This window comes from Grampus griseus (genome assembly GCF_964374135.1).
Source record: "Grampus griseus genome assembly, chromosome: 2".
NCBI classification, from domain to species: Eukaryota; Metazoa; Chordata; class Mammalia; order Artiodactyla; family Delphinidae; genus Grampus; species Grampus griseus.
This window is the reverse complement of record NC_139018.1, coordinates 172,473,510-172,499,175: the sequence shown is the minus strand read 5'-3', so window position 1 is coordinate 172,499,175 and position 25,666 is coordinate 172,473,510. Positions and strand designations below refer to the sequence as shown.

Genomic DNA, 25,666 nt, shown 5'->3' with positions numbered 1-25,666 from the left:
GAGGTGACGGAAAGCGATATTTACATCTTCATAAGAAAGACTACTCCTTCTCCCACCAGGGTAACCTTTCCCCCAGTTTGTGTAATGCACTCCTCGGCCATCCGTCCAAAGGAACGTGTGCTCTGAATTGACATCATTCAGCCCAGTCCAGGCGTGAAAAGTGGAGTTTTTCATATGATACGTAAGGAATGCTGAAAGAAAGTTTCACAAGATCATTGTGAACTTTGAGGGGAAAGACTCCAATATCAAAAATACTCAGAATACATTAATTTATAAATACCGAGCATGTGATCAATGTCTTTATTATCATTTAAAAGCACTTACCATGAAAACAAACACATTCTAACCTGAGCAGCATGTTATCACGTCAACTTTGGACTTTGTTTCTCATAAGAAAAGTCTAGGTTTTATCTGGGTCACTGCAGATAGTTGTATAGGTTGTGCCCTACCCAAGGACCCTGGGGTGCTGGGGCCGGGGAGGCTGAAATCCACCCTATGCCCCACCCTCCGTTTTGTACACCCAGATCTGGGTTATGGCTGCCTACCATCCTGCGCGAAGAGGTACATTTTTCTAATTCACGCACGGTCATCCTGTACTAGTTAGCACGTGTCCTGTTTCTATAAATAAGATAACCTGATTATACTGGGTTGGCCAAAAAGTTTGCTCGGGTTCTTCTAAAATGGATTAAAGACCTAAATGTAAGGCCAGACACTATCAAACTCTTAGAGGAAAACATAGGCAGAACACTCTATGACATAAATCACAGCAAGATCCTTTTTGACCCACCTCCTAGAAGAATGGAAATAAAAACAAAAATAAACAAATGGGACAGAATGAAACTTCAAAGCTTTTGCACAGCAAAGGAAACCATAAACAAGACGAAAAGACAACCCTCAGAATGGGAGAAAATATTTGCAAATGAAGCAACTGACAAAGGATTAACCTCCAGAATTTACAAGCAGCTCATGCAACTCAATATCAAAAAAACAACCCAATGCCAAAATGGGCAAAAGACCTAAATAGACATTTCTCCAAAGAAGATATACAGATTGCCAACAAACACATGAAAGGATGCTCAACATCACTAATCATTAGAGAAATGTAAATCAAAACTACAATGAGATATCATCTCACACCAGTCAGAATGGCCATCATCAAAAAATCTACAAACAGTAAATGCTGGAGAGAGTGTGGAGAAAAGGGAACCCTCTTGCACTGTTGGTGGGAATATAAATTGATACAGCCACTGTGGAGAACAGTATGGAGGTCCCTTAAAAAACTAAAAATAGAACTACCATATGACCTAGCAATCCCACTACTGGGCATATACCCTGAGAAAACCATAATTCAAAAAGAGTCATGTACCAAAATGTTCATTGCAGCTCTATTTACAATAGCCAGGACATGGAAGCAACCTAAGTGCCCATCATCGGATGAATGGATAAAGAAGATGTGGCACATATATACAATGGAATATTACTCAGCCATAAAAAGAAATGAAATTGAGATATTTGTAGTGAGGTGGATGGACCTAGAGTCTGTCATACAGAGTGAAGTAAGTCAGAAAGAGAAAGACAAATACCGTATGCTAACACATATATATGGAATCTAAGAAAAAAAAAAGGTCATGAAGAACCTAGGGGTAAGATGGGAATAAAGACACAGACCTACCAGAGAATGGACTTGAGGATATCGCGAGGGGGAAGGGTGAGGTGGGACGAAGTGAGAGAGTGGCATGGACATATATACACTACCAAACGTAAAGTAGATAGCTAGTGGGAAGCAGCCGCATAGCACAGGGAGATCAGCTCGGTGCTTTGTGACCACCTAGAGGGTGGGATAGGGAGGGTGGGAGGGAGGGAGATGCAAGAGGGAAGAGATATGGGAACATATGTATGTGTATAACTGATTTACTTTGTTATGCAGCAGAAACTAACACACCATTGTAAAGCAATTATACTGCAATAAAGATTTTTTTTTTTAAAAAAAGGCATGGAGATTAAAAAAAAAAGGATGTTATGGAAAAACCCGAACGAACTTTTTGGCCAACATAATAATAACTAGGGGCCAAAGAGAGCTCTTAACCTTAAAAAGTTCTGAAAATAAAAACTATTTGTCAAAACGAAAAAGCATTAGGCTGTCAAATGATCACCACCTTGGACTGACAAACCAAAAGAGCTACCCGAATGGAACTCCTCCAGGACAGCCAGTTCCTAAGGGGTCAGCAGCCATCCACATCCACTGCGCATGCTTGGACCCAGGGGGCATCCTGGTGCTAAGTGCTCACATCACTGGGAGAGAAATTCAGAGAAAGCAGGACAAATATGGGCTCTTGCTTCTTTATCAGTTCTGTGGCAGACAGGATGGTGGCAAATATCCAGAAACTCTAAAAGGCTTAAATGTACATGTTCCCCATCCCTTCTCCAGCAGCCCATCCCCATGCCTGCCACACCATGGCAGCCGCCTTCTGAGGCCAGCAACCTCACCTGCCAGGAGCTGTGGACACCAAGGACACTAGATGGGACCGAGTGAATGAGCACGGACTCTACGGGACAATTTCCAAACTCTGCTTACACACGACTCCTGAATGCAAATAGGAAACCAAATGACTCAGCACTCGGGTTACTAATAGAAAATGTAAAATAGAAAGAAGGCCACGGAGATCATCTGTTTATTCATGAACAAACAGTTCCACAGAAGGGTCATTGCTACAGGCTTCCTCTTCGGCAGGGTAATAGACGCCACTACACTGCTCAGAGATTTGCTTATTTCTCTATTAACTCAAAGTAAAAAAAAAAAAGAAAAGAAATTTCTTATAATATTTTTCAGAAAGAAAAGAGCATGGGTAGATATTTACTTTGGTTTTTTTATTTCCTAAATAAGATCATAACTCTTGCCTTATCCCCAACTTGAAATGAAATGTGGAAAAGCTCTACCTGCCAATATTTCAACACTGACTTGTTTTCTGCCAAGAACCACAAAAAGAATTCAACAGCGTGTGCCTGTGTTGCCAGGAATAATGTTAGTTTATCTGAAAATTGTTCCCTTCTGCACATCTCTGTGACCCAGGTTCTAATTTTGTTATGGCAAGAATCAGCTCTTTGTGGTTAAGAGAGGGAATCAATTATTGTGTTTCTCTGCTGGGTAGCTAAGCCCAGAATGTGGTAGACCAGTTAGAGAAATGTGAGTGTTATATTCCTGAATTTTTTTTATTGTGTGCTATGGTTTGACACTTTTCTTTCAGTGTCTGGCAGGCTGCTGAACTTGTCAAAGGTTCTCAGTGAAAGCCTGGTTGAGTTACTGAAGAATGTGTTCCAAGAAAGCACATGGTAGCATTTATGGAGTGAAATTAACACTTAGGAGAGCGCCACACAGCGTTCCAAGGTCTCTCTTCTTTCTTATCTTTTTTGAGTATATCATTTTTTCCCAATAAATGATTTTGGAAGTCAAAGAACCTCCGAACCAAAAGGGAACTTAGAAATCATCCAGTCTACATCTTTCCCCAACGACAGCTCCTAAATTCCTACACACAACAAATATGTATTGGGCATCTTCCATGCTACATACCAGTCAACACATGTGACTCTGCAGCACCCATTTCAGTACCTTCCAACAAAAGCATTTTCACAGCCCTTTAAAAGAACTCACGAAGCATCCCATCCAATTCGTTCTAATTGTTAGAATAACCTCCTAATTTTGAGCCTACATTTGTTTCCCTGTAACTGCCACTCATGGGTTCTAAGTCTTCCTTCTTTAGTGGGACGATCCTTCAAAGTTCACATCCTCTTTTCCAGGCTGTGAAACCTAGTGTCTTTCAAACCGTCCTCACTCGCTGCTGGCTGTGGTTTCCAAACCTTCATCAGTTTAGCTGCTGTCATCTGAAAGGCCCGCAGTTGGTCAACATCATTTTTAAAGTAACTAATTTAACCTAATATCTACTTCCAGTAAGGTGGCCCCAAAAAGACCATGTGAAAGGGGTCAAGTACCTTTCTCTTGACCACAGTATAATGAATTTTACAATCTGCTGTATGTAAGTGGTGTGTTTCTTCATCCTGTTCTTCAAAGCTCTGGCTTATCCTTACGTTTTATCAAATGTTTTTTTCTCAATTTGTTCAAAGTTCATATTGAAAAATTAGTTTTATTGCATTATAAATTCTATATCAAGTGACTAGAAGAGCAGTAAATGGAAAATGAGCAATTTCTAATTTTATTCCTGGAACTACTCTTCTTCTTTGACTCTTTGGTGAAAAAACTGGTTTGGCAGAAACAGATGGAATTGAAGCTGGAAGACCCAGTTTGATTCCCAGGCCTACCCCTTGCCCTGTAAGCTCCCTGATCTAAGGCTCCCTGAGAACATTTCCTCATTCACAAGGGACTAATGATTCCTGCTTCATAGACTTGTTAGGAAAATGGAAAGGCAACTTACATGTAAAACGCTCAGCATAAGGCCTACAGCTAATAAAATAGCTCCCAACATGTGCTTGTTTTCCCTTCCTAGTCTTTACTCTGGAACACCGAAAATTCATTTACTATAAGCAACATTCTACCATTTTAGGGGAAAAAGTTACATATTTATGTTCATCACCGACTGTAAAACGGCCCACACACCTTGCTCTTTTTCATTGTGTATGGACACCAGATTTCCTTCAAATCCTATGCAAGCTTTTCGTGCCTCTTGCCAATTTTTTCTTTCTTCTTCAACAAATCCAAATATTTTGAAACACTCGGATGGAAGGAGAAAAAAATCATAGGGATTAGATAAAGATAACAGTATTTGCTCTAAAGAAATCAAAATGATCCATGAAGATTAGAGCTAAATATACATTTGCTCACAACTAAATAGAAATGCAAAAATTGTTAGTTTTAGGGCTTCCGTGGTGGCGCAGTGGTTGGGAGTCCGCCTGCCGATGCAGGGGACAGGGGTTCGTGCCCCGGTCTGGGAGGATCCCACATGCCGCGGAGCGGCTGGGCCTGTGAGCCATGGCCGCTGAGCCTGAGCGTCCGGAGCCTGTGCTCCGCAACGGGAGAGGCCACAACAGTGAGAGGCCCGCGTACCGCAAAAAAAAAAAAAAAAAAAAAGGAAAAAAAATTGTTAGTTTTATTACCCATCAGCTTTCTTTGCAAAGTTTCTTCTCTCTTGGGACAAAGGGCACGACTATTTGGGTAATACCGTCAAGTCTACTATCAATTCCCACAGAGAATTTAACATGGAATTTCCACATATTCTTGCCTAAAATTTTTAAAGTGATGAGCCAAGCAAACACTAACTTGAAGCTGAAAGATTTGCATTGCTACTCTCCACACTAGTCAGTGACGTGACTACAACTAAGTTTTCTTAGTACCTTGTAATTATAAAAATTCCAACCTTCCTTACAACCTCCTGGGACCGAGGGTGTGGTAGGGAGAGCCGTGGCATTGATACTACTGTTATGGCGTTGACAAATGAAGGCATTTGGAGAACCACAGTTAATGTCATTCCAGAACCCTGACAAAGAACAGAATAGTTAAATTAGATTTACATGCTTAAAAACAGTGTTTTTAAAAAAACTTTTCTAAAAACACTTTTTAAAAAAAAAACCTTTGTACTGAAGTACAGTTGATTTACAATGTTGTGTTAGTTTTGGGTGTAAAGCACAGTGACTCAGTTATATATATCAAATTCTTTTCCATTATAGGTTATTACAAAATATTGAATACAGTTTTCTGTGCTATACAGTAGGTCCTTGTGGTTTATCTATTTTATATACAGGAGTGAAAAACACTTTTTAAAATGTGTTTAGTTTACAATAGCCAAGACATGGAAGCAACCTAAGTGTCCATCAACAGAGGAATGGATAAAGGAGTTGTGGTACATGTATACAATGGAATATTGCTCAGCCATGAAAAAGAATAAAATAATGCCATTTGCAGCAACCTGGGTGGACCTAGAGACTGTCATACTGAGTAAAATAAGTCCGGCAGAGAAAGAGAAATATCATACGATACTGCTTATATGCAGAATCTAAAAAAAAAATGATACAAACGAACTTATTTACAAAACAGAAACGGACTCACAGACTTAGAAAATGAACCTATGGTTACGGGGGGGGGGAAGGGGGATAGTGAGGGAGTTTGGTATTGACATGTATACACTGCTGCATTTAAAATAAATAACCAACAGGGGAAAAAAAGATAATAAAAAGCTTACCCCCCAAAAAATAAATAAATTTTAAAAATGTGTTTATATTTTATAAGGATTCTCAAAAATGGTTTATGCTACAAACATCATTTTTACACAAGAGAGAAGAAAGATCTATGTGATACCCTTTTGCGCTTTCACTTAAACCAATAATAGTTCAACTTTATAGAGAGTTTACTATGAGCAAAGCACATACTAGATGTTGCAGGTTATTATCTAAATAGCCAGTAATTGCTAATAATAATAATCTAATAAACTTTGTATACAAAGCATTTGCTTAGTGTTTTAGATGTATTATCTCAATCTTCTCAACAACTGATACATTCTGTTATTTTCCCATTTTACAGATAAAGACATAGAGATAAAGGAGATAGATAAACATTCTGGATACTTTCCTCATTCAGAACATGAAAACATGTTTCATAAAATGAGAAGTGAGAAGATTGTATCATTTAATTAGAGCAAATGTTAAGCATCCATTCTCCTTACAAATTGAACAGTTATGTTGCTAAAATTAGAATTCTCCTTGATTCTCTCTCCTTTTCTTGTCTGATTTAAGCACACAACTTGCTACTTTTAGCCTAAGGACGTAGCAAATGACATGTCACACCACAAGGCAGATTCAAGAAGATTGTGATCTTATCTACCTGAATTTGAATACATGGTGACACAGTTTTCATCATCATTTGCAAAATTGGGTTCCCCTGTGGCCCAAGCCACATAATCCACTTTGCTTCCGTCCATCCAACTGGAAAAGAAAGTTCAGCCGTTTAGCAAAAATCCAATCAGAAGAGTTGGCTACAGCCTAGTGGTGGGAACAGGCAAGTCAATCAAGATGAAGACAGCACAGCATCCGAAGCAAAGAGAAGAGAGGTTTCTAGAGAGAGCAGCAGGAAACCCCCACAGGTCATGGGTGCTCCCCCGGGGAACCGAGGTCTCCTGTAGTAACTGGATGCCTGGCTCGTCTGCTTTCTTTTCCCTCCCTGGAAGAAGTACTTTTATTCTTGATGTGAGAGAAGAAATGGAGATCCCAGTTACCCTGGAAGTGCACCAGAAGTAAACATCCTCCCATAGGACTTCTTAGGCATGAGTCCCACAAAACAAAACCACCCACAGACAGACGGAGAATACAGAGTTTCTCACTGGGCCTCTTCTCTGATTTTCATGTTTACTCTGGTTTCCCCTAAGGTAGGTGAGCCAATACTCATTTCCATAAATTATGGAAATTCGGGGGCCGTTCGTGAGCTGGAAGGAGACCAGGAGATCACCGAATCCGACCCTCTCATTTGGAGGATGGTTAAAACGGATGCTTGTCCAAAGGAGCATCACACATTTCTGATCTTTAAAAATAATGAGAGTGACTTTGGGTCTTTCTTGCCAAAAATGTCAACAGCAGTCACATGGAACATATGTGGTTAACACATCTATGCAGGAGCCAGGAAGACAAACTTGCTCTTCAAACTTAGAAGAACGTGGGTACTGATGAACAAGGAAAGAGACCCCCCAAAATGTACTAATTTCCTCCCTCCTGCAGCTCTTGCTGGTCCCTGAACCTAATGAAAAACAGTATAGTCATTCCTTTGAAGGGAAAGCATTTCAGGCAGTTGAAAGAATACTTCAAAAGCAGTGCTCCGAAAGCAGGAAGAGGGGCAACACGAAAGGCCCCTTTGGTTCTAGGCACCAAGGACAGTCCAAATGGGAATAATTTTTCAAATAGCTTCAATATTCATATCTGTATAATACATCTTCCTAGCAGACGATTTACTAACAGTTGATGACCTCCTGAAACAAAGAGAGGTGACATTTTGCAAGATCCAATCAGAGTCTGAGTTGTTGGAGATTCATAATGTTGAAATATTTAACAGGATTTTAAAAAATTGGTTTTTGTTTTTAAGATGCTTTGTAGATGGAGAGCCCAGCAGGATTTTTTTTTACATTCATTCAGCAGAACCAAAATCTGAAAATCACTTTTTGTTGCTCATCACAGCACTGTCCTAAGCAAAGTTGTTTTAGTTTGATTTACTTACATAAACTTCTTATCCAAGCTGATCAATAAACCAATAAAATATGCTGGCTGTGCATCATTCCTGTTGACCTAGAACATGGAAGTTTACATGTAGTTCAATCTGTACTTAGATGATAAGCAAATTCTTAAATAAAACCTACAGATTAACGAGGCAGGCTATTTGGGGACTTTTCTAAGGAGGCATTCAGACAGAAACTTTGTTGTATATTCAATGGTTTTCATAGAAATAAAAGGAAAAGTATGCACATTATATAACAACCTGCATTTATATAGCAAATACCTGAAGACATTCTCTGTAACATCAGATGTCATTAGACACTATTAAAGACGTTCTTTAAAACAAAGTAGCCATTTGGGATTATGTGTCTAAGGAAAGACTTCTCCACCCACAAATATACTGGTGCAATATTAGGAAAGATCCTGAGAATTTCAAACCACGGTATATCTACGAAGATGGAGATAAGTCATGCTACACTCCAATACCTTTGTGATCAAATGAATTTTTATTCTTCCGTTACTGTTGAACTTATTTTTTTCCTTCTCTCCCTCTTACCTCCTTTCTGGAAAACAATAAAGATGCCATGAAGATTTTTAAAGAGAAAGATCAAGCCAAGGACGCTTGGAAAGAAACCAGTTATATCTTCACTGTTAGCTGACAATTTTGGCACAACCAAAAAAGACTTTTATATGAATAATCAAGCTGTACTATCTATTAACCAAGAATCTGGTTAAGATTAAGACATAAATTATAATCAACTTGCACTAAACACAAAGGGTCCAGGATTGATATATATCAACTAGTTAAGAACGATAATCTTTGAAAATCAAATTAGTGAACTCAAAGCCATCAAGTCTGGATTCTCCCAAAGCCCAGGCTAAACACTGTTTCTGGGTTCTCTGATTCTCCACTGAATACTCCAGCAATCAGGTCATTCACTTCTGCGATGGCCAATACCCAGCACCCCTGCCCTGACACTCACATCTTTACCCCTGACCTTAGGAGGTTCAAATTCAGCACATAATTGGAAATTGCACCATGGGGTAGCAATCGTAGACATTGTCTTTGCTTAGCACATGTCACTGTTCCATTCTTAAATTAATCATATGCTTACATATTTCCATAGAAACTTCTTTTCGCTTTCACTTCGGATAGAAACAAGATCTCCAAAATTCCTCTTGCAAAATTCTCGTGCCTTGTCCATGGTTTCCTTCTCTTTGCTAAAATAATACTGGTAGTCTTTGTAAATAGCCCACCCATCGTCAGTGACTGGTGGATCTGAAAAATTAGTGGAAAAAAGGTGATGAATTTTATTTAGACAAATTCAAGAATCTGGTATGTATGCCACACAAGAGTGAAAAGAGCAGAGTAGCACTATCAGAGGTATCTGCAGCTCTGAGAGCTCAGAAGAAGGAAGTTGATGCCAATACAGACTGAATCACCCAAATCCAAATATCTACTTTCCACTAACTCTGTAAAAAAGAGTTACTTTTCTTCTCAGCTAAGTTCCATGATCATTATTGGGTAAAAGAACTCCCAATGTTACATTCACCAATAGGAGCTGGAATGACTGACATACACGCACCCATGATGTTTTAGGTTCAAAGAGTGGAAACTGTGAGAAAGCAACTTTCATCTTAAATCTAACAAAGAACTTGTAAAAGATGGACCTGGGTGCTTCAATGTGTAATTGAAGAACTAAGGAATTCAGGTACCAGGAGGGTTCCGAAGGCTTTTTCCCAACTATGGAATTCCATGATTCTGTGCTATAGTAGTTTGAGTAAAAGCCCCAAAGATGCCCAGGTCTTAATCTCTGGAATCTGTGACTGCTATACAGGAAAACGTACTTTGTAGACATGATTAAGTTAAGAACCTTCAGCTGGAGAGATTACCCTAAATTATCTGGGTGGGCCCTAAATGTAATTCATCAGTATCCTTACAGAGCGAGATGTGAGTACAGAAGAAGGTGGTGATGTGGCAAACGGAGGAAGATGCTACACTGCTGGTTCTGAAGATAAAGGGAGGGGCCATGAACCAACACATGCAAGGAATGCAGCTCTAGAAGCTTGTGACAAGGAAGGAGATTCACCCTTAGAGGCTCTGGAGGGAGCATGGTCCTGCCTATCCCTTGATTTCAGCCCAGGGAAACTGAGTTCACATCTCTGACCTCCAGAACTGTAAGGGAATATATGTGTGTAGCTTTAAGCCACCAAGCTTGTGGTAATTTGTTACAGCAGCCATAGGAAACTAATACATGAGGGCCGTGGATTTGATTCATGAAAGCTGAGAAGTGATATTAACATGCCTTACGTTTGTGCATGGAAGTATCTGTCTGGAGGAGTAGAGCCAAACTTTCATGAGATTCTCAAAGATATTAAGAACCTCTTCTCTCCACCTTCCTGGGGTAAGGTTTTTGGTTTGTTTGTCTGTTTTGGTTTTGTTTTTTTTTTTTTTTTCCATTGAGAAAGGAAAGAGGAAAAAAATGAATCTATTTTCTATTTCTATCAATATAGAAATCAGGAAAAAAGGAAACACCTACTGTCTTGAGGAGCTGGGGTTGGCTCAGGCTTTGGTGTTTGTCCTGGAAAACAAAAGAAAATTAGATATAAACAGTGCTTGAACTTGTGCTATTACATATCCTTCTTGTTTCACTATTTTCACGGGTCAATAGAGCTAAAAACTTAACTGCTCTCTCTTTCTCTTCCTCCCTCCCAATCTTCAATTCTCCTATCAGTTGTGGGGAAGAAGAATAAAGAGAAACAGAATCAGGAGTTAAGAGTTAATCAGATCAGGTTCAACAATACCACCAGAAATTAGAAGACAGTTTTTTAGGCCCCAAAAGTAACATCATAGAAAAGAAAGAAAAGAACATGAGTTTTGGAATCAGAAAGTCTAAGTTCAAATCTCAGTTTGGGGGTTAAATGTCTTACCCTTAACTTTCTCAACTGCAAAAAGGAGTTAGTCACACACGTAAAGAGATGGGGTAAAATGTGAGTTCCTTGTGTTTAGAAAGTACTCAACAGATGTTCGTCTTGCAGTGGTGCATCTTATAACGAGCTGTGAAAGTACTTAAATTTTCATTATTTGAAACCATTAAATACGAACTATTTATTTACAAAATATAGTTTCTTCAAAAAACTTATTCTTGGGGCTTCCCTGGTAGCACAGTGATTAAGAATCCACCTGCCAATGCAGGGGACACGGGTTCGAGCCCTGGTCCGGGAAGATCCCACATGCCGCGGAGCAACTAAGCCTGTGCGCCACAACTACTGAGCCTGTGAGCCACAACTACTGAGGCCACACAACACAGCTACTGAAGTCTGTGCGCCTAGAGCCCGTGCTCCGCAGCAAGAGAAGCCACTGCAATGAGAAGCCCGTGCACCGCAACGAAGAGTAGCCCTTGCTCGCTGCAGCTAGAGAAAGCTCGCCTGCAGCAACGAAGACCCAACGCAGCCAAAAATAAATAAAAAAGAAAAGAAAACTTATTCTTACTAAATGTTTGTTTTATGAAACACTACATAAAATATTTTTCTTTCCAAGTAGTTACTAATACTTGGACTTTGCTGGAATCCAATAAAAGGACTCAAGTTACTTAGCTTTGGGTTTAATGAATTTAACATCTGTAAGAACAGAGCTACTAATAATACAAAAGGAAATTAGTCTTTGGTAGCTAAGAGACTTTTAAAGAAAAACTGGCCACTATTTATTCTTCCATTCTGAAAACACTGGAAACACTCCTCTAAGCCAGAGTGAGGAAAATAAGCAGACAGACAGTAGGAGAGCGACACAGTATCTTTAGCGATGGAGCTGGAACAGTAGCCAAGGATCCCCGACAGCAGGGGGCGACGTGGTTCCATTTATCTGTCCACAGAAGAGGAAGTGATACATATTTTGGTTCAAGGGTGGACCTGTTTATCTGAAAAGAATCTGACTTGGACATGTGGAACTTTCTGAGTCACAAATCATGACGGATAAGTATGCATTGATCATTTGGGGCCATCAATAACATGGTGGGTCTTACAGCATCAGGGGCCTCAAAATGGTACCAGTTCTTTGACTGAACATTTCCTTGAGAAATCCATAAGCAGCATATTCAGGCTGAGGGAGACTTTCACCTATTGGATGACTAACGTGGGTCAGAGGGTGGAAATGCCCAAACAGAAACTGCACCCTCATTACTCTGCTTACAGAGTAGAACACCTACCCACTCCCATGCCTATAGGACCTGAGCGAGAACCGCAGCTCGTGGGAATTATTTTGGAGGATGTGACTCTGGTCCAGGACTCCCGGGTGGCCTTTTGATCTTCTGTTCCTTTGGAACATTTATCTGTGCTCAGCGACTTCATTCTTATCCTGTGAAATGATGGCCCCTGCCAATTCCCTTATTTTGTTTGTTTGGTTCCACAGATAAAGGGAAGATATTGGGATCACTGGAGGTTAGTTCTCCAATCTGAGATAAAGGAGAGGACAGATCATCATACCTTTTCGTATCTGGCAAATCCAGTTGTTAAGATGTTCACAGTTAATATCATTCCAGGACATACCAGGGTCACCTTTCAACTCACCACAATACTCAACATTTTGATAATTATTAGGTTCTCCATAAGCCCAATTTTCATATGAAACCTATATTAGAAACATTACATTACAACCATCAGCCATTTTTATCAGTCAATGCCAATCAACCAACCAAACACAAAAGGAAAGATGTTTACATTTCTTAATCGCTTCAGTTTTTTTTCACAATAGGTTTGTTTTGCAAACAAGTTTTATGAACACAGCTGGGAAAGAAATAGCTTTCATTAAATGAAACTTCTGAAGTCAAATAGAGTATGCTATTAAGTATTATAAAATTTTCTTTCCCCCTTATTAAATAGAATGGATCCAGGGCCATGAAAGTGGGATTTGTATACAGGTAAAACCTGGCAAAAAGTTCCACTTCTCAGTATTGGGAGTTCCTCAATTTATAACTCATTCTTAAAGGATAATATTTCATTGTGATACTGGAAACTTTCTTTTTACTAGAGGGGTAGGAGAGAGAAATATAATTAGTTCTCCTTACAAAAGAAAAGACTTATGAAATGTTACTAAGGAAGCTACCAAACGTTGCCAAAGTGAACAGTGGAAATAAATGGAGGGCTGGGATTAGGTCCTCTGCGGAGTTCTCAGAGTGGAATCATAGCCCACAAGGTTTTAGAATAAGCATCATGATCTATTTTCCAGAGATCTAAATATAAAATCCATGTTAACAATGGAGCCATCAAGTAATCCACCCTACCGAGCACCTTGAAAAGTTGCTGATGGGTTGGGACAGGAAGTAGAACTGAAAGTATACAAAATCACTTCCTGTGATGATGGTCAGCACGTGCCACAGCCTCTCACTTCCCCGTTCCTGAGAATGGAGAGGTCTGACAAAGCCTAATGGTTTCTAATGGAATATCGAAAGTTGTTTCCATACCTCCTAGTCTACAAGAGGTCATAAAACACTCAATTTTTAAGAAGTCTAGCTACTTGCATACCAACTTGGCATGAGAGAATGAAGACATTATTTTATATCAATTAGGGGAAGGAGTTTCCTAATTTTTTTTCAGCCAGTCCACCATGTTCCACCTTGGGTGAACAGGAGAACTGTCCTGGGACAGGGGCAGAATAATGGTCCTAAAGCAGCATTCATTTTGCATAGAAAAAGGTCTCTAGCTCTCATAATAACCCATCTTACCAAAAATTTGGAGTAAGCCAAAAGGTTAATACCCAAATAAATACATGATAAAGTAAGAAAATGATATGTTAAGTCAAATTACTCACAGGAGATCCATCACTCCAAGTAAAGCCCTCAGAAGGACTTCCATATGTCAGTCCCAACCAAAACAGTTCGTGGTAGCTTCCACTAGCTCTGCAACATACAAGATATAAAGGTAGCTTATGAACCAAGTTTGGTTACCTATGAGTCCTAATCCAATTTGAAAATGACCCCCAAAACATAAATTAGTTAGTACACAGGTAAAGGGATTCAATGACTAAATGTAAGCTTTATGCAACAGTTGTGCATTTTGGTACAACCTGTAAATATCCTGAAAACAAGCTGCTGTTTGAAAGAACTGTAAAGCATTGGAAGGTACTCATTCATTTATTCATTTAACAATATGTACTGAGTGTCTTATACGTTTATAGAGCAATTCATCACAGGATTTATATCTATAAAATTAAAGCATTTAGAAGTGAAACTAAATCAAAAAGTGCCCACGGATTCAGGATAGGATATATGTATCCAAAGCAGCATAAGGAGCCAACAATTCTGGAAATACGAGAATTTTCTCAACATCATTAACACCCAAGGGGTCAAAGAAAGGAGTATTGTATAGAAAAGCTACTTACGTTATTAATCGCCATATTGTTTGCTGTTCCTCCTTATTATTGACACTAGCTAGATCTCCACCCAGAGCTCTACAAAAATCTCGAGATTCAAACCATGTTTTCTTCTCATGTTTTCCTTTTGTAAACAGCTAAAGGTGATACAGATTCAGAATTTATTTTACACTTCATAGCTTATCAAACCAAGAGAAATAATCTACTTGTGATGAGATTTCATTTATTGAAAAGCAAGACATTACAATGGCCCCAATTTGGGGGATGATTTTGTTGAGAAAACCTTAGAAAACGAACTTATTTTATGGCACCTGGAGAAGTCAGATTAAAAGCTTTAGGCGTATGGGTTTGGCATACAGCTTCTTGTAGAAGACAGGATTAATTTGGTTAAGTGTAAAAAGTAGCGTTGAGATGGAAGAGAATGGAAAGAAACTTGATATAGAGAAAGTAAACATGAATTTAAAAAATTTAAGGGCAATAACCTCCCTAAGATTGTGTCACAGTTTGTTATCCTGTTTAGCTTAAACAATGAATAACGCGGCAGCCTTCCAACACTTTGTTGTTATGTTCTTAAAACTGCCTTTTCCTTTTTCCTTATGGATGTATATTTTAACAACGATTGGAGAACGTGTCATGACTGACACTTATCGGGAGAGCATCTAAAAAGATGGGATATAAGCTAAACTAAAGCTAAGATTTATAGAATGTAGAGAATATGTCATATTATCCACAGTGACAGTATGGGAAATATCCATCAGGATGCAAACAGTAAAGGAGTTCATTGTATCCACCAACTTTTATAATTTTCATTCATTATTTCTCATGAGACGTGGCGCCCACCATTGCACGCTTGTAGAAAAAGGGATTTGCTTCCAGTGGACTATGGTTGCCCAGCTGTCATAGAGCAACCCAAGGCGATCTTCACCTTGACCTTACTTGAGTTATCTGGATACAGGTAACTTGAGCAACTTTCCACTGCAGTAATTCTCAAGACTCCTGTGAATATCTCAAGTTGTTAGACGGTAATATAAAATTTTATTTTCTTAAATCAATTTACTAACAGCTGAATTTTATGACTAATTCTCACATCTTAATATGTACAAAGATGGTCTATATGTTTTCAAACAAACCCTACCCCAAGCACCTCTCAAACCATAATTTCTAGTGAAGCACATATTTGGATTCGTTGAACATCCACCTGGATAACATCTGCTGGAAGCCCTGATTCACTTCCCAGCTCTGGAGAATTCTACTCCTTCTCTCAAAAATTCTGCAGCTCATCTCCACAGCCTGCCACCCTCAGGCGAATGGCTGTGCATAGGCCGAACCTGGCCTTTGTGCAATAACTCAAAAGTTTCCAGAGGCAGCAATCAAATACCTGATCGGCTTTGCATTAGTCCTCAATCCATTTGTAAAATCCTCTCCTGTCTTGGCTCAATATGTTCCCTTCTATGTAAATTATGCTTTTAGCTTTGACTGGCTAATCTGGATTGAACGGCTAATGAGTCTCTGTTGCTGCTAAGTAGAAGTTACCAGCTCAACTAGCCCTTGAGTTAGAGGAGACTAAACAACCTCATTCTGACACACGTTAGTAACTCAGGTTCTTCATCAGCTTTGCCTAACTGTCTTAAAAAAAAACCAGGGCCATATGCCTCAAAGGACTGAACAAAAGAAGTCCAGAGATCTGGCCTTTAGAGAATAATGTCATTAAGTGGTAGATAAGTACATTGCTGTATTTGGCTAAACCCAACCTTCTCTAGAAAGAATATGATTTACAAGAGAGAAAAAAACCCCAAATGCTTAATTCACTGGGGTATGGGGTATGTTTTTTGTTTGGGTGAACTTGATTGCATAAGGAGAAAACGGATGGTCCAGTCTAGGAATGTATTGGTTGATAGTAGGATATCAAATTGTCATTTATAGGTCACTGAACGGCCATGTGCCCCTATGGCAAGTCTTTCATCTCTCATCAGGCATAATAATCAGGGGTTAAATCAGAACAAGGGAGTATACTCTCTAGAATCCCAGTGTGACATGATCGCAGATTCGTTTATCAGTTCATTTAGCCTAAAGCTTGGGCTCCAAGAACAGAGCCAAAATGGGATGCAACAGGCTAGCATGAGGGGGAGCAGAAATTTTCACTAAGATAGAAAGAAGTGCGAGCTCATACTAGGGCAAGCAAGCATGGGAGAGAGGAAAGACACCAAGAGTGGGAGGTGAGGAAGGAAAGGAGGCGAAGAAAGGCTGCCGCGAGTTGTGTTTGTGGTATGCGTTGTGTTTGCTGGTCTAAAAGCAACTGGTCCTTAGCAATCCACCCAAGGAGAGCTCTTTAAAAACAGTGGATGCCCCAGCCCCCTGCCATATCAGTAAAATCAGGATTTCTACAGGTGGAGCCTGGGCACTGGTTTTGTTTCAATTCCTTAGGTGATTTTAGGCTGAAGCATATCCCAATTCTTTAAGAGCTCAGCAACTGAGACTTACCTTGAAACACAAGCTGGTTTTACTGGAGGTGCCCCAATCCTCTGGACATTTGGGTTCCGGGGTGGTTGTAGGCTCTGGTGGGCGAGTTACTCCTTCTGCCCAGTGTTTGCACACAAATTTTGCCTTTTCTTCACATCTCAAGACATCCCACAAGCCCCCTGCAACCCCAGTTCTCATGGCAACACACCCGGCTTTCCGTCCTGTAGGTAACAAAGCAGAATTCACTCAACAAGTGATTGTGAAAGCCAGCTATGTTCACGGAAGACCGTTCAACCCTGAGCCTCAAGCTGTGGGATCGAATCTACCTGTGACGAGAAAATGTAGAGGATCCTGCAGCATTTGGCTACTGATTTGTGCTATTTTTGAACCATTATTTACCTTTTATTTGTGTGGCCCGTATCCCCAACTGAATTATAATCTCAAATGTCAGGGTTTTGGTAACATTTTGCATTTCTAATATCTGGCAGGGTGTCCCCCTCAACACAGACATTTAACAGTACAATAGTTTTAGTATGATAAAATTTACCGTAATGACAAAAATAACGTTTTGGGTTTCTTTTCCCAAGGAAGTTGATTTTTTTGAATTTATTTTTTATTTTATATCGCTGTCTAGTTGATTTACAATGTTGTGTTAGTTTCAGGTGTACAGCAAACTGATTCAGTTATACACGTACATATACCCAAAAATAATGGGGTTTGATGTTTCTTTCTTTTTAAAAAAAAATTATTTAAGATCTGTTATTTTTCCCCCTGGGGTCCATGTAGATATCTGAGAACAGAAGTTCTTTGGACTTCAAAATGAGACACGCCTGAGCTAGAGATTTTAGATCAATTACTCAACTACTATGAACCCATTTCCTCGTCTTAAAATGCAAATACTGCTACCTACCTTACAGAGCTGTGATGCACACCAGCTTTAATGGATAAAAAAGTACATAAAAGACAGTGTGGACTACACTAAGCTTCATGGTTTGAAGCTTTCTGTTTTACCATCATCATTATTTCGAAATAGTAATTAAGATAGAGTTTTGGAAACATTAGGATTCCTTGCTGCTAAGATGAGATAGTCTTTGGCTGCTGTCCTTTTAAAGGCAGGAAATGTTTAGAAGTAACTCTCCAAGTTCTGGGGACGTATATTTTTCCCAAAGTATTTTCTGTAAGATTGCTAATTCCCTATGACTCGGGTTTGATCCATTTTTATTCCCTAAGGATGTTACAGGATTAATCTCTCAGAATCCTACTGCTAAATGATCAACACCAGTGAAATGAAGGAGTTTTGCCTGGAGAGTAAGAATTACCACCCTTCAAAAAAGCAAAAACGTGCACACAGTTCTTAATATACTGCCCTGTTCTTTCAAAATAAACTGAAGTCTTACTATTTTTCAGAATGTTCAATAATTAAACAAAAATCACACCATCCAAATTACTGATCTCTTTTCCTTATTGACAGCTGAGGATACAAATTTTTAAAACTTCTGAAGATTAGGACTTATTAGGCCAAGTAGTTAATTTGTGCCCTTAAGCTATATTATTCCTTCTTTAGCTTTTTATCCAGGCACAATGAAACACTTGCTATAAGGACATTGAATTTCCTAAGTGCAGTCATACTGAATTATGTCACAGGCTAGACACCAGTGCATAAAGAAAGCAAAGAACCTTTCAAAGTCTACTTCAGAAACTTCTTATTAAAGAAGGCAAATCGGGCTTCCCTGGTGGCGCAGTGGTTGAGAGTCCGCCTGCCGGTGCAGGGGACGCGGGTTCGTGACCCGGTCCGGGAAGATCCCACATGCCGCGGAGCGGCTGGGCCCGTGAGCCATGGCCGCTGAGCCTGCGTGTCCGGAGCCTGTGCTCCGCAACGGGAGAGGCCACAACAGTGAGAGGCCCGCGTACCGCAAAAAAAAAAAAAAAAAAAAGAAGGCAAATCAAAATTTATAGGGAGGGAGGGTGATCTTAGTGCAAACAGCCTGGATTTGGAAATTACAAAGATTAGTCTAAATCCGTGCTTATAAATTTTTCAAGTTCCAGTTTCCACCTCTTTACAATGAGGATACTTAAACTTACCTTGCAGGTCCTATAAGGAGAAAATTAACTCCAAGGCATATCAAGGGCTAAACGGGGTAGCCCATTCAAGATATGGAAATAATGAGTTCCACACAAGCACTACATCTTGTTCCAGATTTAGCGCAGCCATAATTCCATTCATAGTTACACTGAAAAGCTTTATACCCCTTGAGGACAGTTTTAAGTTCTCAGAAGTAAGTTAACCATTTGGAATCTTTATGACCATTTAGGATTTCATCACTGTTTCATAAATACTTCAAATAGAGCGGTACCGGATAACCTAGCAGTTTTCTCTTCCCTTTTTTTTTTTTTTTTTTAGACCACTGCAAACTAATGGGAACATTTTTAAAAGGAAAAGCAAAAAGAGAATGAAATATGAGATAATAAAATCTAAAAAGCACAATTAATTTACATAAGTCTGTTTGGAAAGGTGCTGTGAAGGAATTACAGGCTTGGCCCGATGGACGTGTAGGGTAAATGGAAACTCAAGATCAAAGTGCTGGGACTTCCCTGGTGGTCCAGTGGTTAAGAATCCACGCTTCCACTGCAGAGGGCAGGGGTTCCATCCCTGCTCGGGGAACTAAGATCCCTCAGGCCACATGGTGCGGCCAAAAAAGCAGAAAAAAGAACACAGATTCTTGGTCCGCTCTCCAGACCACCTGAAACAAGACTGAAGCTCTGAACATACCTGGCATATCTGAATTCCAGTGGGTGAACTGAACCCCTTCCGCGATGGTCCACTGAAAAGTTCCTTTGTTTTGGACATCTGAAAGTCCTATCCAAAAATATCTTTCAGGCCTCAATCCAACCCAACTAGTCAGAAAGGCTTGTTCATATCTTAAAAAAAAAAAAAAAAAAAAAAGAACTAAATTTTAGAAAAATGTGAATTTTTCTAATTATCCACATGAAAAATATCTCAATTGTATGCCTGAGCTATGCTTCAGTTGGCAAATCAAACCTATTGTGTTCTATTTACATGTCATTTAAATAATGCAAATTTTCACTAAGGAAATGTGATCTTATGAAGGAAAAATATCATACAGCTGATTGAATAAAATCATTCAACTGTACCCAAACTATTTTTCTCTGTTGCTCACCAGTCCCTCTGCTCCTCCTCAAAGTGAAAGAGAACTCAAAATGCAAAGGAGAAAACTATCGCCTTTTAAAATACATTGTTTGAAAATCAGTCCACTTTTCAAATATTTCAAATGCTCTACACAATTCTTGGTGAAGTAAGTGGAGAGGTTGTAACATTATCGAGGACAATACAGTTAGAAAATCTGTGTGGATTTTCCACTCAATTTCATTCTCATTTTTCAGCTCTGAAACAAAAGAGAAAATTATCAAGAAATACAGAGAACTAGAGATTCAATCTCTAGAAAGAACTGGGAGCAGAATCACAAATTCCATCGTTCGCTCTCCTCTGGATCCCGTCCTTATATTTGACGTAATCTGGTAATAATACAATGTAGTTGGTAAGGCAAACAAAATTTGTCTTAATTGATAAACAGACAATGGCGCAGCAACATATGCAAAAAAATATCTCTTTGGAGCAAAAGAAAAGTGATGTCCAGAGTTTCCAGGAACAAAGGGAGCTGTAGATGGCTCCAGTGAGAATAGAGAGAGAAATGGAGAGAAAGCCAAAATAACAGAACATTTGTTTGACCCTAGTCTGAATAATTTCATTCCCTAAACTGAACAAACCAAAAAAATTAAAAAGTAACAACTCAATTTTTCTTAAGGCCCCAAAACCAAATTGAACCACGGAGTTAGTGAGTTCCTGAACACAAGTATCACAGAAAACACATAAGGAAAAGCAAACTTAAAATAGAAAATCTAGGGAAATCTCTATTCCAGTAGACCAAAGACCAACAGTACAGATCGGAACATGCTCCCACAGTACTTAAAAATGTACAGCTCACTTCCAGGTCATAAGATAAAAATTATCTATGATCTTATTTTCAGAGGTTAGCATTGTATCAGGGTATTACAATGTATCAGACATTTAATTATACATGAAAAAAGAATGTTGAAAAACAAGTTCTTTTATAAAGACTATATAAATTCTATGACATCTTTCACTTTATCGAAGAATTTTTAATATCAATAGCATCCTCTACATTTTATTGGGTCTGTGTTGAAAGGTCAATAAATATAACTTACTGTATTAAAACTCAATGATTTTTACCTATTTACTTCCAATCAAATGGACATTTTAAAAAATTTCTTTTAAGTTTCTTCTGTGCCTGATCCAGTACTTTGCAAAAAGCAGGAGAAAAATAAATACTAAAACCTAAAGAAAGATGGGACTCTAGATGTTAAAAGTTACATAAAGGGCTTCCCTGGTGGCGCAGTGGTTGAGAGTCCGTCTGCCGATGCAGGGGACACGGGTTCGTGCCCCGGTCTGGGAAGATCCCACATGCCGCGGAGCGGCTGGGCCCGTGAGCCATGGCCGCTGAGCCTGCGCGTCCGGAGCCTGTGCTCCGCAACGGGAGAGGCCACAGCAGTGAGAGGCCCGCGTACCGCAAAAAAAAAAAAAAAAAAAAAAAAAAGTTACATAAAATTCTCTGTGTCCACATCATTTTCTGGACCTAATAATCTAGTAAAACTAGCAAAGCAAAGCAAAACAAAGAATGGAAGACTAGAAAGAATGAATAAAATATTCAGTAAATCTCTCTGCCTTCTTTTTTGTTGGAGGTGGTAGTAAAGATAGAAAGTATGATTTTTGATATGACAAATTTTACTTACTTTTTTTGCTTTAAAAAATTTGAGATCTGCTACATTTTAAAAAAGTTAGATCTCTCATGGAGCTCAATATCAAAAAAACAAACAACCCAATTAAAAAATGGGAAGAAGACCTAAATAGACATTTCACCAAAGAAGACATACAGATGGTCAAGAAGCACATGAAAGGATGCTCAACATCACTAATCATTAGAGAAATGCAAATCAAAACTAAAATGAGGTATCACCTCACACCGGTCAGAATGGCCATCATCAAAAAATCTACAAACAAATGCTGGAGAGGGTGTGGAGAAAAGGGAACCCTCTTGCACTGTTGGTGGGAATGTAAATTGATACAGCTACTATGGAGAACAGTATGGAGGTTCCTTATAAAACTAAACATAGAACTATCAAATGACCCAGCAATCCCACTACTGGGCATATACCCTGAGAAAACTGTAATTCAAAAGGACACATGCACCCCAACGTTCATTGCAGCACTATTTACAATAGCCAGGACATGGAAACAACCTAAATGGCCATCAACAGACGAATGGATAAAGAAGATATGGTACATATGTACAATGGAATATTACTCAGCCATAAAAAGGAACGAAATTTGGTCATTTGTAGAGACGTGGATGGTCCTAGAGTCTGTCATACAGAGTGAAGTAAGCCAGAAAGAGAAAAACAAATATCGTATATTAACGCATATATGTGGAATCTAGAAAAATGGTACAGATGAACCTATTTGTAGGGAAGGAATAGAGATGTAGAGGTAGAGAACGGACATGTGGACACGGGGGGGAAGGGGAGGGTGGGACAAATTGGGAGATTAGGTTTGACATAAATACACTACCATGTGTAAAATAGCTAGCTAGTGGGAACCTGCTGTATAGCATGGGGAGCTCAGCTTGGTGCTCTGTGACGACCTAGATGGGTGGGATGGGGGTGGGTGGGAGAGAGGTCCAAGAGGGAGGGGATATAGGTATACATATAGCTGATTCACTTCCTTGTACAGCAGAAACTAACACAACATTGTAAAGCAATTATACTCCAATAAGTAAATAAAGTTAGATCTATAAACAACATTTACCAGAGCATTAGCAAACTGTTCTGAACATTGTTTTATGCTACTAAAAGTAGCAAAATATTTTATTGTGTTTTCAATGAAGAATCCAAATAAAAACATGATTTTTAATGCTCCTATATTTACAAACCACACTTCAAGATTCAATGGAATTTACTCAGAAATTTAGAGCACGTTGATATGCTTTTTTGGAAATGGTTCATTATTTGATACATTTTTTAAAAAACATGAAAATAGTTGCATACCTGTCTTCAATAGTTGTTAGGTAAGCCTTCTCATTCACACAGGTTTGGTTTGCTTCTGTAAATGTTGAAAGTGTGTGTCCAATCAAATAGCAGTAGAAGCCATGTCTTTTCCAGCCCTGTTGATGTTATGAAGAAGATTATCATGCATATTTATTATATAATATTATTTTAATAATTCCTCTATGATGAAACACAAATTGATAAACAATAGAAGTGTGTAAAGAACACAAATAAGAATAATTTGACATGCAATGAAAACAATTTATGTGAATAAGGAAAACAGGAGTGCATTGTTCCTCAAATGGCAATTATGATACAAAATGGGGTGAGGGGAGTCATTCTCTCCACTTCTGATGCAACTTCCAACAAAAATCATTTGTGACATGTTTACCCAAGAAACTGAACAAGATGGCTAAGATCTCAGTTTTAGAATAGGTAACCACAGGAAATAATTTGCAGAGTAACAAGCCTAGTCACCTATTGAAGCCAGTAGTAGATGGTGAGTATAAAGCTGCACCACCTGGTCACAGGATAGCACTTATCAAACTTCTGGCAACATGATTTGATGTGCTTCCTCTCCCACACTTCAAACACACAGAAATAAAAGCATGCTAAATAAAATCATAACAATAAACAGAAAATCCAAACTAGAGTTTGGGAGAAAGAAGGGGACATCTCCAGGTATCAAAAATAAATACTAGAAAACTAAAGAGCTGGGATGGAAAATGCACAAGCTGAGACTGTAGTTGCCTGGTTATGTATCAGACCAAGATTAAGGTCCTGGAGTCTAGAGGCTGGGGTATTAATGTCCATACAGATTAGGATATTTGGCCATCAGCCCACCTGAGGCAGGGAGATAGAACTGAAGTCCTTGTGTAAAGATGATACCCACGAAGGGTAGCTCCTCTTTGAAAGGAGAGCGAGAAAACTCCACCCACAGAAGGAGGAAATGACAGAGATTCTTGTCACCTGCCTGGGGTTCTGGGTGAAGGAAGAAAAAAAGATTCTTCTGTTTGAAAATAAATACCAATTCTGTGCCATAGATGGGTGCCAGTCCCAACTTTACACTCTCCACATTGTATGAGAATCTAAGCCCCAAAAATAAAATATAAAATGTAGTCTACAGAAGGAGGATCTTGCAGGCATTTTGAGAAGTAAAATGTAAAACCACATGACAGAAATACGTCCACAATCCAGGTCACATAAGACTATGACATTTGAGGGTCAGGGTGGGGATGGGATGGGGACAAATTCACAATCAAAAATTATAAACCATGTGAGAAAAATGCCTCATTTTAAGGGAAAGTCAACAGTTTAACATAATAAAACAATCTGGAAAAAATATAAAAAGAAGCATGTTGAGATGATTTAAGTGACAAAAGAAGAAACAGAATCAATGATGAAAGATCAAAATACTATGAACAAAGAACGAGAGGATTCAAACACACACAGAAAAGAATTTCTAGAAAAGAAAAATATGAAGTTAAAAACTCAATGGCCAGATTAAATATAGAAAATACAGTTTCAGAAAGATTAGTAAATTGACTGAATGTAGGAGAGATGAGAATATGAAAAGATGTTTTAAAAATCATATTGATAGAAAATATAAATGATAGAATGAGAAGGTTGAAAATCAACCTGAGAGAAGTTTCAGAAGCACTGAATAAAATTAATGACTGGTAATTTTCAAGAATGGAAAGATACAAATCCTCAAAATGGAGAGGCACACTCAATACCAAATGGACCCAATAAAATAAATCCAAAACGGAACACACTGTACTTACAGACAGAGAAAATGAGATCTTAAAATCAATCAGAGAGAAAATACAGAGTATCCACTTTTTAAAAAAAGATTTAGTCTAGTAGGAATTCCAATGGCAAAAATAAAGGCCAGGAGAAAATGAAATAATATGTAAAGTGCTGTCAGAAAACAGCTATCAATCTAGAATTCTAAAATGACCTACATAAGTTACTATGCAGGGTGAAGATGAATTCAAGAGATTTCCAAACAAAGAGAGTTTTCCACTCCCAAATCCCAGGGAAAGAAATTCTAAAAGATTTACTTTGGCAAGAAAGGAAAGACAAGAGGAGCAAGTGGGCTAAAAGTCTACACTGAACAAAGAAGTCAATAAATGTTAGTAAATCCAGGTCTAACTGCCTGGACAAATAGCAAAGATACCTAATTGGGGTGGGAAGTTAAAGAATGGAATAGTAATAAGATCTGTAGTTTAGTCAATAATATTGTATCCATGCCAACTACCTGTAGTGATCATGTACTCTGGTTAGAGAAAATGCTGTCATTGGCTGAAGTGGAGTGGAGGATACAGGGGAATTCTCGGTACTCTTTTTTTCAACTTCTTGTGAGTCTAACATTACTTCAAAATTTGAAAAATTTTGAATGTTTGAGTGGAATAATTAACATCCATTTTGTTCATGAGGCAGAGAGAGATATTGGTTAACTTCAAGTCAGGAATGCATGTTAAAAATATAAGGGGG

The 25,666-nt window shown here is 38.8% G+C and overlaps 1 protein-coding gene across 1 annotated transcript in view; it reads right to left on the bottom strand.

Moving 5' to 3' along the window:
• MRC1 (mannose receptor C-type 1) overlaps positions 1–25,666 on the bottom strand; it is a 97,295-nt gene that overhangs the window by 24,819 nt on the left and 46,810 nt on the right. Inside the window, exons 10-22 of the mRNA XM_082649110.1 lie at positions 23,171–23,286; positions 19,800–19,948; positions 17,051–17,250; positions 14,579–14,706; positions 14,009–14,096; positions 12,685–12,829; positions 10,743–10,784; positions 9,318–9,481; positions 8,207–8,274; positions 6,827–6,927; positions 5,344–5,486; positions 4,610–4,724; positions 25–191 (exon numbers count right to left, since the gene is read on the bottom strand). Of these exons, the coding sequence (XP_082505236.1) occupies positions 25–191; positions 4,610–4,724; positions 5,344–5,486; positions 6,827–6,927; positions 8,207–8,274; positions 9,318–9,481; positions 10,743–10,784; positions 12,685–12,829; positions 14,009–14,096; positions 14,579–14,706; positions 17,051–17,250; positions 19,800–19,948; positions 23,171–23,286 (1,626 nt within the window). The remainder of the gene's footprint in view (positions 1–24; positions 192–4,609; positions 4,725–5,343; positions 5,487–6,826; positions 6,928–8,206; positions 8,275–9,317; positions 9,482–10,742; positions 10,785–12,684; positions 12,830–14,008; positions 14,097–14,578; positions 14,707–17,050; positions 17,251–19,799; positions 19,949–23,170; positions 23,287–25,666) is intronic.